General features: G+C 46.7%; 1 protein-coding gene across 2 annotated transcripts in view; it reads right to left on the bottom strand.

Moving 5' to 3' along the window:
- The window catches only part of Cnnm4 (cyclin and CBS domain divalent metal cation transport mediator 4), a 39,337-nt gene that overhangs the window by 4,736 nt on the left and 23,056 nt on the right, over positions 1 to 11,545 (bottom strand). Inside the window, exons 2-6 of one of the 2 annotated variants that reach the window (XM_029565990.1) lie at positions 7,848 to 7,991; positions 7,497 to 7,631; positions 6,332 to 6,501; positions 5,955 to 6,051; positions 4,396 to 4,490 (exon numbers count right to left, since the gene is read on the bottom strand). In XM_029565990.1, coding sequence (XP_029421850.1) covers positions 4,411 to 4,490; positions 5,955 to 6,051; positions 6,332 to 6,501; positions 7,497 to 7,631; positions 7,848 to 7,991 — 626 coding nt within the window. In that variant the 3' untranslated portion in view covers positions 4,396 to 4,410. Of the gene's footprint in view, positions 1 to 4,395; positions 4,491 to 5,954; positions 6,052 to 6,331; positions 6,502 to 7,496; positions 7,632 to 7,847; positions 7,992 to 11,545 lie in introns of those variants that run through there. The other variant, XM_008838006.1, reaches the window with a different exon arrangement.

Below are 11,545 nucleotides of genomic sequence, written 5' to 3' on the forward strand. Positions count from 1 at the left end.
TCTTTCTATATATCTTCTGTCTTCTTTCTATATATCATCTATCTATCTATCTATCTATCTATCTATCATCTATCTTCTATCATAACCTATCTATGTATCCACCATCTATGAGCTATATGTATCTGTCAATGCGCCTATCTCTATCTATCATCTATATATCTATCTTCGATCTATTTATCATCTATCTATCTATCTATCTATCTATCTATCTATCTATCTATCTATCATCTATCTATAATTATATATTTCTGAAACAGGGTCCTCCTATGTAGCCCTGGTTGGCCTGAAACTTACTGTGTAGAGCAGGCTGGTCTCAAGCTCACAGAGATCGCCTGCCTCTGCCTCCTGAGTGCTGGTATTAAAGGTATATGCTACCACGTCCAGGATTCACTCATTCATTCATTCATTCATTCATTCCCTCTCTCTCTCTCTCTCTCTCTCTCACACACACACACACACACACACACACACACACACACACACACAGAGTTTTCTAAAAGTACTCCTAGGGGGACTGGAAAGATGGCTTAGAGGTTAAGAGCACTGACTACTCTTGTAGAGGACCTGGATTTGATTCCCAGCACCCAGGTGGCTAACAGAAGTCCATAATTCCAGGTCCAGAGTATCCAAAACCCTCTTCTGACCTCTGGGGGCATTCCATGACACAGGCAATACACTCATACACATAAAATAAAAATAATAAGTAAAAGATGTTAAAAATAATTTTTCAAAAAGCATTCCTAGGAAATGAATTTTAAAACCAACAAATGACATGCTCTGGAAAGGAATAAACCAGAATATTGTTTGTCTCTAAGTAATGAGATTATGGTGTTTTTTTACTTTAATGGGGAGAGCAGTGGACAGTAGTTCAAGGTCATCATCAGCTATATATCAAGTTTGAGGCCAGCCTGTGCTAATGAGAACCCGTAAACCCACATAAAGAATGATCTTGAACTTGTGATCCTCCTGCCTCCAGTCCTGAGTGCTACAATTACAGGTATGTACCATCATGCCCAGTTTATGCCATGCTGGGGATAGAATCGAGGACTTTGTGTATAGTAGGTAACCACTCTGCTAACTGGGCTACATCCCCAGCAGGTGCTTCCTAATTTTCCACTTTCCCACTATTCCAAATAAACTATTACTTTTTCTGTTTTTAAAGCTTTTAAAAAATTTCTATTATTTTTATTTTATGTGTATGTGTGTAGGTAAGTGCACCCATGTTGTGCAATGCCCTCGGAGGTCAGAAGAGGCTGTCAGATCCCCTGGGACTGGAATTATGGACAGCTGTTAGCTGCCATGTAGGAGATGGAATACGAAACCAGGTCTTCTGCAAGAACAACCAGTGTTCTTAACCGCTGAGCCATCTCTCCAGACCCACTTGTTTTGTTTTTTGAAGCACGGTCTCACTCTGTAGTCCAGCCTTGTCTCAAACTCAAGATGATCCTCCTGCTTCAGTCTCACAAGTGTTGGGATTGCAGCTGTATACCATTATACCTAGTCCCATTACTTTTAAGATTATAATAAAATTATTCAACAAAAACTTGGGTTTCTCAAATAATAGCCTAAGGACATAATCTTAAACACAGAAAAGGCTTTTGGCATATAATTTTTTTTTTTTTTTGGTCTTTTTGAGACAGGGTCTCCCTGTAGCCCCAGCTGTCCTGGAACTCGCTATGTAGACCAGGCTGGCCTCGAACTCACAGAGACCAGCCTGTATCTGCTTCTCAAGTGCTGGGATTAAAGGTGTGTGCCACCATGCTCGGCTGCGTGGTATAATTTTTTAAAATAAGTTTTTTTAAATTAATTAATTATTTATTTGGTCTTTTTTTTGAGACAGGGTCTCCCTGTAGCCCCAGCTGTGCTGGAACTCACTATGTAGACCAGGCTTGCCTTGAACTCACAGAGATCCACCTGCCTCTGCCTCCTGAGTGCTGGGATTAAAGGCGTGCACCACCACGCCCAGCTTTATTAATTTTATGTGTATTAGTGTTATGACTGCATGTAGGTAAGTGCGCGCATATCGTGCAATGCCCGTGGAGGACAGAAGAGGCTGCTGGATCCCCTGGAACCGGAGTTATGGACAGTTGTTAGCTGCCATGTGGGTGCTGAGATTTGAACCTGGGTCTTCTGCAAGAACAGTCAGTGTTCTTAACCACTGAGCCATCTCTCCAGCCCCATAGTGTATTTTTTAAGATTTATTTTTATTTTTTATTTGTATGTATAAATGTGTATCGCATGTGTATCACATGTTTATCACATGTCCTCATGGTGCTCAAGGAAGCCAGAAGAGGGTATCAGCTCCCCTGGAGCTGGAGTTACAGGTGTTTGCAAGCTGCCTGATGCAGACCAAACTCAGGTCCTCTGGAAGAGCAATATGCGCTCTTAACTGCTAGCCACCTCTTTAGCCTCAACATGGTGTTATTTATAATAAAGATACCCCAACAAATACATGTAAAGCAGAAAATTAATAACAAAGGCAGACATGATGGTAGAACACCATGTCTCTGATGAGAAAGGTTTTTATATATGTCTGTGTTTAGAGTACGAGTGCAGGTGTGTATATTCATACCACAATGTACTCATGGAAGTCAGAGGACAACTTTCAAGAGTCAGTTCTCTCATTCCACCATGGGTTCCAGGCTTTGAACTCAGGTTGCCAGGCTTGTATAGCACGAGGTTTTACCCACTGGGTTGTCTTACCTGCTCCTTGATGAGGAGGTTTATGGAAAAGCTTATCTGTACCCATATTAGGTACAAATACCAGGATTCAAACTATGGATGCATTAACTCCTGGCCACCCATAAAACAAGAACAAGCACAAAAGCAGTGGAGGTTAAAAAGGACAGTGAGACACTTCTAAGTCACCTTTTTATTACTTTTAAAAATAGAGCCATAGCACAGTGTGCTCTGAAACATTAAGAAGAGAAATTCATACAGGAAAAGTAAAAGCCAGGTATGGTAGCATATAGCTTTAATTTCAGTACTCAGGAGGCAGAGGCAGGTAGTTCTCTTTGAGTTTGAGGCTAGCCTGATCTGTATTAAGTCCCAAGCCACCAGGGTGACATAGTGAAACCCTGTTTCAAATGAACCAACAAATAATAACTGAAGACTGGGGGTATATCTCAGTAGTAGTGCACTTGTCTGACATGTGTGAGGCCCTGGGTTCCATTGCTAGTACCATACACATACACTCATGAACACACACACACACACACACACACACACACAGAGTTTTTTTTAAAAAAACTAACAGTACAAATACAGACACCTCAAGCTGTCAGAGATGGGTTGATCCTGACCTGCCTAGAGGCTCACCAGCTTGGGAGGACTGATTGGGTCCTTCCCATGTGTCCTTCCCATATTCTCTGTGGCTGTAGTGCATGTGGAAACCCTCAAGATGAATGTACCTAGCCATCACTGCTCCCATGACCCCAAGAGAGGTGTCAGGAGTGTGACATGTCCAAGTTCAGAAACATCACATGGTGTTTAGCCATTTCCTAAGTACTTGCTGACTAGAATATCGCATTTTAGTTGTTACAGAGAAAACAGAAATACTGAAAGTTGAACTCTAAACATTCTAAATCAGAACTCTCACTTATTGCCCCCCCACCAGCTCTATGAAGCCAGTACAGAGTTATTCCCAATTCCCAAGTGAGGAGGCTAAGATGGGTAGGATTTTAGTATCAGTAGAGCTAGGATTCCAAGGGACAGCTAGACTCTGGGGCTGTGCCTCTTCCTGCCCCACTGTGGCCTCACCCATCAGGAAGACAGACAGACCTAAGCCACTGACTAAAAAGCTCAGCTATGAAGAAAGATGGGAAGACCTATGAAAGCTGATGGGATGACACACCATCCTGCAGAGCTAGTGAATGGCCTGGAGCAGGGTGCTGACCATCTGGGCACCATCTCCTCTAGGCTGCAGCAGGCACAGGCTGAGTGTGCACACTTGGCCTGGCCAGGAGCAACCCTCAATTCCCAACCCATCATCTTGAGGGGTGTGTGTGTGTCTGTTGGGGGTAGTGATTTCTCAAGGACTGAAGGACCTTCAAAAAGGCCCTTATGGGATAGTGGCAGAGCATCCAGAAACTGATCCCTAATGGGCATGGTGGCACATGCCTTTAGTGCCGGCATTTGGGAGGCAGAGGTGGGCAATCTCTGAGAATGAGGCCAACCTAGTCTACATAGCAAGTTCCAGGGCAGCTGGGGCTACAGGAAGACCTTGTCTCAAAACAAACAAACCAGCCAACAAACACCAACAGGGACTAAGCCTAGGCCAAGCAGAGCCAGTACAAGTCAGTCAGGCTGGACCCTAAAGTGTACCTAGTATAAAGACCCTGGGTCCCTTAGGGGAGAGGTGAGTGTAGCTGTAATACACAGCTTGGGCAACAGGTGGCAGTGTGCACTTCTCTAGCATGCCATGTTACCTGAGAGCCAGAAGAGCAGGGAGTTCCGCTTGCAAGGCGAATACCCGGCCTGCATAGAAGGTGCTGGAGCAAAAGAGGAGGAAGTCAGGGACCTGGGAGGGGTCACAAGCCACAGGAACAGAATGGAGAGGCAGACCTGATGGCCAGGCTACCTTAGGCAGAGAAGGGTAGGAGTGGGGACAGTAAGGAAAGGGACACACTTTGATGGGAAGGGTGCTCAGGACAGACCAAAGAGCCCCATGCAGAGAAGCGTAGACCTGGCCTGGTGTGCCCAGAATCATCTCCCTAGCCTTCTAGGCACTCTAAATGTAAAGGCCTAGAGGTCAAGGGACTGAGCCCAGGACCTAGACAATCCTTAGTGGCAGCACTGGGAGAAATCCCTGACACCCACAAACCTTTTTGAATAAGATCTCCCAAAATTTCAGCTGGGTGCTTATCTAGATTCCCAGTACTTGAGGGGCAGAGGAAGGAGGGTGAAAAGTTCCTGGCCAGTTACAAACTAAGTCCATCTTAAAAAAAACAAAAATTCCCAAGCAAAAAGACAAGGATGCTCTCCAGAAGGGACAAGTCAGTCCTTTCTAGATCTGAGGGGTTCAGGCCAAGTCTACCTGCATCAGAGCCCAGCTCATTTGCCCTCAATCTTGACCCTGAGAATCTGCAATACCCTGGCTCACCCTGGTGGAGGGGTGGAGAATACAGTGGTTAAGCTGTGCTGATGTTCATGGATGCCGTGGCCCTGTGCATTGAGTTCTTCTTACCAAAGGATAGTGACACATGTGGCAAAGGAGTTCTCCAAGAGTTACAGCCAACACCTCATTGGCATAGCCTGTTCCAGGCACAAAAGACAGTTTTTATCCTCTCCCCTACAATAAACTGGCACTCCTTCCAAGGTCAGATGGTTCATAGAGGGTACAGCCCAGTAGAGTGAGACTTGCCAGCAGTGCTGAGATTCCACTCCTCCCCCACATGACTTCTTAAACAGGGGCTTTCTGAGCCACCCCAGACCAGAAGTCAAAGACCACCCAGCTCTCCACATCTGCTCCCAGCATCAAAAACAATCCCGACCAAAAGCTGAGGCCCTGAAAAGCCAAAGTCATCTATAACCTACCAGGAAAATAGGTTCTGGGTTGGATCCCAATGCCAGTACTTTGGATACCCAATTTCCTAGACTCAGACCCTCCACCTTTCTCCTACCCTGCCCTTGCTGTTCTGTGATGGTCCAGAAGTCCCTTACTGGCCCATTCTAATCTCATCATGTCCCCTGTAATCAGAGCTATTGACTATTTCCCTGATAATCAAACCCCCATGAACTCTCTGAGTTTTCTGGCCATTCCTGCCTGTACAGTCCCCTCTCACCACCTTAGGACACTCCTTCTCTCTTCTCCTGGTCTTCCAAAGGAGAAAGTCACTCTGCTCCTCTAGGCCCAGAAGCTCCAGGCTTCATCAGCCTCCCTCTTCCCTGAGCCATCTGGGCTGCCTCAGTTTATGTGTGTCAGAGGGTCACATAGACCTGGTCCCACAACTCACCAGAGGGTATCGAGGACAGGGCCATGGTCCCATAGTACGAGAAGGCACCAGTCTCAAACTTCATGTTCTCTTTGCCTGCCTCTACCTCCACCTTGCCCTGAAAGAACATGGGGTTGGTGTTATAACAGGGCTTGGAGGGGTATTTTGAAGCCCATGTGGCAGCAAATAAAAGGCTGAACTGGGGCACCTCTACAGGACAGAGGCAGGAACACTAGCTCCAGAGCCCTGCAGAGTTCAAGGCCCTTGACCAGTGGGCACAGGATGGCACATGGGAGAGGGTGGGCAACCTGGGGCAAGCACAGGTCCAAGGGTAGGCTGCACACTCCCTAGTGTCTCAGCAACAGGGATGATGTGCGGGGAGCAGTGGGTGGGCTCACTTGCAGAATGAGGATGAAGTAGTCAGCTGGCTTGTTCCGGGTATACAGGTAATGGTGTATGGAGAACTTGTTGTGCTCATCAAACCTGAGTTCCTGAATGACATCTGGGTACTTGAGCAGCCGCAGCAGGATTTTCTCTGAGATCAGAGAGGGGCTAAACTGGGGTACCTCTGCAGGAGAAAAAGGAGACTTTACACAGGGTCAGGGCTAGTGGCCCTGGAACATTGGCACAGCTTAACCACTGCTCTGCCAACATTCAAATGGCCATGGCTATTCTGTACTAAGATGGCTCACTCCCTGCTTGAGCCTTCGCTTCAGGCTGCACCTCCTGGGAAGTGCCACACTTACTTCTGCTGCTTAGATGGCATCTGTTAGCCTGCATGGGCTTGAAGGATGGCTCCTGTACTACAGCCATGGCCTTAGGCAAATTACTGACCTTCTATGTCTTGGTTTTCTCATTAGTAAAATGGGGATAAAGACCGCCCTGGGTGGTTAACTGAGATAACACACAGAGAGCACTTAGACACATTCTTGGCATATGCAATGTGCTTAATAAATGGGCCTGTAATTATTATTATCTTTATCAACAGCAACATCCCAGCAAGAAAAAATAAAGTGAAATAAAGGAATTACTGCACCTTTAGCAGGTTAAGAGCCAGAGAGGAAGCTGGCTCAAGGGTGAGGTGACAGGAGGGGTAGATGTGTTTTTCTAACTGCCACTCAGGTCCCAAGGGGTGCTTTGAATCAGAGGTGGAAAGAGAGGACTCTGCCTGATCTACATGTCAATTCTTCAGGAACTGGCACAGTATACAGAGGGAACGTAGAGAGATGACAACAGAGCTGGGCACAGGCTCTCCATGGCAGGTGAATGGGGCAAGGGTAGGCCTTGTACCCTGGGGGACTACCATCTGATGAGATTGGGGCTTCCACATGCTCCCTCAGGTTTCCCAGTGCTTAGTTACCAAACCTAAGCCAACAGTGGCGGCCATTCATGGTGAACAAATGGGAAGAGCACCCTAGGGAGGGAGGGATGCCCAGCCTCTGCCGAGGTGGTTGTGTCCCAGCATTCACTGCTCTTTCCATGGGAGGTATGGCCAGATACCCAAGGTTTCTTCCTCCATGACTGTATTCCACCCATGATGGAAAGCGTTCCACACACTCTCACCTGTGGCCAAGAAACGATGAGCAGCCAAAAGGAGCTGAGGTGAGATTTTTACTTTGAGTTCGTTGTCAGTGTCCTTGAAGGCAGAGAAGTCACGCTTGTTCTTCATAGACACCCGTTTCCGGCTTCGGTTGTCAGCTGCAAGAGAGAGGCTCTGGATCTGAGAACACCAACGATCCCTGAGGACTCAGAACAGACTAGAACTCTCCTCACTGTAGCCAGCACAGGGCACTTGGCTGGATACTAGGCCTGGCTACAAGGCCTCTGCACCCCTCACAGAAGCCTTTCTACCTAGGTATACCAGGTTCCAGGACTGGAAAGGGATTCCAGGCCTGTAGAGAGAGCTGAACTCACTGTACATGTCTGACTCGTCCAGGATCTCAGACTTGATGATCTCTTCAATGACATCCTCCAGTGTGACCAGGCCCAGCACCTCGTAGAAGGGGTCGCCTTCACCCTCATTGTTCACCTTTTGCACAATAGCCAAATGGGACTTCCCTGTGGAGATAGGGCACCACATCAGGCATGAAACTTCCTCAGTATAATGTCAACACATTTAGGATCAGGAGTCATTGGGACAAAGTCAGGGAAGTTTTCTCCCCTCTTCCATATTTTCTGATGTTTCTTCTATAAGTAAAGAGTACTTTAATGAGCAGGAAGACATACAGTATTTTTTAAAGGATCTCACTAAGGACCCTTTATTTAAAGTGGGTAGAAACTGGGCATAGTGGCTTAGACCTGTCATCCCAGTACTTAGGAGGCTGAGGTGTTGCAAGTTTGTGGCCAGTCTGGGCCACAAACCCCTGTCTCAACCTCCTGTCATGTACACAAAAGAAGAAGAGGAAGAAAAAACCTAGAGAATGAAAATGACAAGGTGCTGCCTGGTATTGCTTAGGAGGGGTTTCTAGGCTTCAGGGAGGGAAGAGACTAAAGTACCAGGCCACAGGGAGCCCTTGGCCAGGGGCATGTATATGCCAGCTGGACAGAGGGTCTAGCCCTGCCCAGGACTTCATGGGCAACCATGCTCAGTTCACTCACACAGTTCTGCCTGGCAAACTCCCCTGCTAGGACCTAGGGACTGCCACGCTGCCCAAAACCAAGGCTCTCAGTTCCCAAAGCCACTTACAAATGATCCACTGAATCAGGCTGGGCAGAGTCTGCAGTTAGAAAGGCCCCAACCTAAGACAGAGTTAGGGAAAAGGTGAGGTAGAATCCTCCACAGAAGCACTATGGGTGGCAGGGCTCCCCAGGCTCTCTTGCCCCTAGACCTAGGGAGCAACAACAGGGGAACAACCAAGAAGGGCTTAGCCCACATTCTAAGAATGGAAAGGTGTGCCCCTCGGGGGACACACAGACCTACAGACACACACACACACAGACACACACACAGACACAGACACACACACACACACACACACACATACACACATGCACACATACACACAGGCACAGACACAGACACAGGCACACACACAGGGGCGGGGGGGGGGCTTAGAGCCGACTAAAAGGAAAGCCCTGAAAATCTCTGAAGGTCAAGTTGGGGTCTCCCATATGACTTCTTCCCATCCCCCAAACTAATCCTCAGGCCTCATTTTCAGGTGAGAACTTGGAAACACTCCTGGGAGAGGGTTTCTGCCAGGGTTTTCAGGCCATATATAGTCTCAGCCCCAGGAGGAGCTTCTCAAAACTCAGCCCTTTGGGGACAACAAGGAGAACATGAGGTCCTAAGAAAGTCAAAGTGGGGGCTGGAGAGATGGCTCAGCGGTTAAGAACACTGGCTGCTCTGGCAGAGGACCTGGGTTCAATTCCCTGCACCCACATGGCAGCTAACAATTATCCTTAACTCCAGTTCCAGGGGATTCAACACCCTTTTCTGACCTCCATGGGCATTGCACGACATGAATGCACCTACCTACATGCAGGCAATACACTCATACACATAAAATAAAAATAATAATAATAATAAAAAGAAAGTCAAAGTGGGGGCTGGAGAGATGGCTCAGTGGTTAAGAGCACTGGCTGCTCTTACAGAAGTCCTAGGTTTGGTTCCCAGCACCCACATGGCAGCTAACAACTATCCATAATTCCAGCTCCATGGGATCCAATGCCCTCTTCTGACTTCTGTGGGCACTTCATGACAGGGGTGCACATTCAGGCAAAACACTCATACACATAAAATAAAAATAAATGAAATATGTTTTAAATTTTTCAAAAAAAAAAAAAAAAAAAAAAAGAAAAGAAGAAAATCAAACTGGTACAGTACCTCCCACATGCTGAGGGCAAACACTGTTGGTGAAAGTTTTTAGTATATACACCAGTCACTGTGACCCATATAGGCTGTTAAGTAGTCTTCTAGACAGCCATGAATGCACCCAACTACAAATTCCCTGGTGCCTGTCTGGGGAGGACTCAGCAAACACAAGATATATACCAGAGCCAGGACTCTGGTGTTAGTCCCCAGTGTCCCTCCTCATTGAAGAATGTCCTCTAGAGAGAAAGAACATGTCCAGGGGACTGGGAAGCCAGATAAACTACAAATGGGCACAGGAATTAAAAGGAGGCAGCTTTTACTCTCTTCCAGACTGGTACAACCTAAAAGTCTATCAGTGATGCCCAATATTTGGGGGGGGGGGTAGAAAGGCCCTCACATTCAGTATAACTGGTGGACTAGTTACAGGACACATAGTTTAAGAGACCAATTAGACAGGATGTCTCAAAATCTTGGACTTAGAATTTATCTGCCAGAGATGCAACTGTCACAAAAGCACAAACACACAACAGCAAGGGGAATCATCACAATCTTCTCCTTCACAGCCCCAAAGCAGAAGCCTCTTAAATCAGGAGATGCAGTAGCCCTCCTGATCCAGGGACAGTGGCCCCTGGATGCTCCTGGGAGAATGTGGTTGAGCTGGATGGACAAAATGTACAACAGAGCCCCAGATACTCTTAGTGGAAGAACAAGTTACAGAATATGGTGCCATCAGCTGCAAGGAATGAAGAGGTATGGGGGCTTGAATGGGCCCAGAAATAACTGTAAGTAGATCTATAACAGAATATCTGTAAGTAAGATCCTATTCTGTGGGAAGCTTGGAGTCCTATTAACACTTTCTCTGAACACTGTTATGCTGTTCTATTAGATGGGCATATTTTACTTTTATCTTTAAAAACAAAAACTAAAAGTCTGAGCTTCTGTGGTGGAGCGGTTGCCCAGCATGCTCAGGCCCTGGGCTCCATCCTCAGCACTGCAAAATAAAACCATAGAAACAAAAGGACAAGGGGCAACTGATGGGAGTCTACAGGGTGGGCAAAGATGCTCGGTGCCTCATGTCTAGCCCACAGAATGGGGCTATATCAAGGTTCAGCAAGTAGCACCTTGCTGGGACTGGAATTAAAAAACTGCCCATCCCTCAGTGAATCTCCAAAATGAACCACAAGCTTAGACCAAATCCTGCTACAGGTTGTTTTGGGCCTGTAGGAGAGTCTAGCAGCTTTTCTAAAGGACAGAATTCCACTGTGAATAAAACTCTGATCAAGGTATCTGTGCCATTCCTACCCCCTTTATGGTATTCACCACTTTTGGGCACTCTCTGGTGGTAACTACCAATGTGACAGGCATCTTATCAGTGTGTGGCCCTGGGGCACCACTACCTGTTCAGCCTTGTTCTATGCTGAGAGCTTTGGGCACTGGTCTAGAGATAGCTGGCCCACTGGACTCTATGAAAAAGTTCTTGGCTAAAAAGCCAATTAGTCACCTCTGCTAGGCCAGCTCTGGCTCCCAGGCTATTTGCCTTTTTCTAAAAGCTATCTGCTTATTCAGAAGGGACATCTTCTCACTGTTGGTTACAAAACATCCTGTCAAGGTCACCAATGACTTCCAATGGTAAGGTCTCGTTTTCAGAGGACCTGCTGACCAGGGGTCCCTCCTCCCTTTGGCAACCAGGACACTGCTACTCAGTGTTTCTGGTCTCAGAGTCTCTTCCTTTTCCCTGACCTCTTTTTATTTATTTTTTATTATTTTTTTAAAATTTTTTTTGTTTATTTGTTTTCAGACA

The sequence above is a fragment of the Nannospalax galili genome, unplaced genomic scaffold, assembly GCF_000622305.1.
Source record: "Nannospalax galili isolate Female #2095 unplaced genomic scaffold, S.galili_v1.0 scaffold1311, whole genome shotgun sequence".
Classification (NCBI taxonomy): Eukaryota; Metazoa; Chordata; class Mammalia; order Rodentia; family Spalacidae; genus Nannospalax; species Nannospalax galili.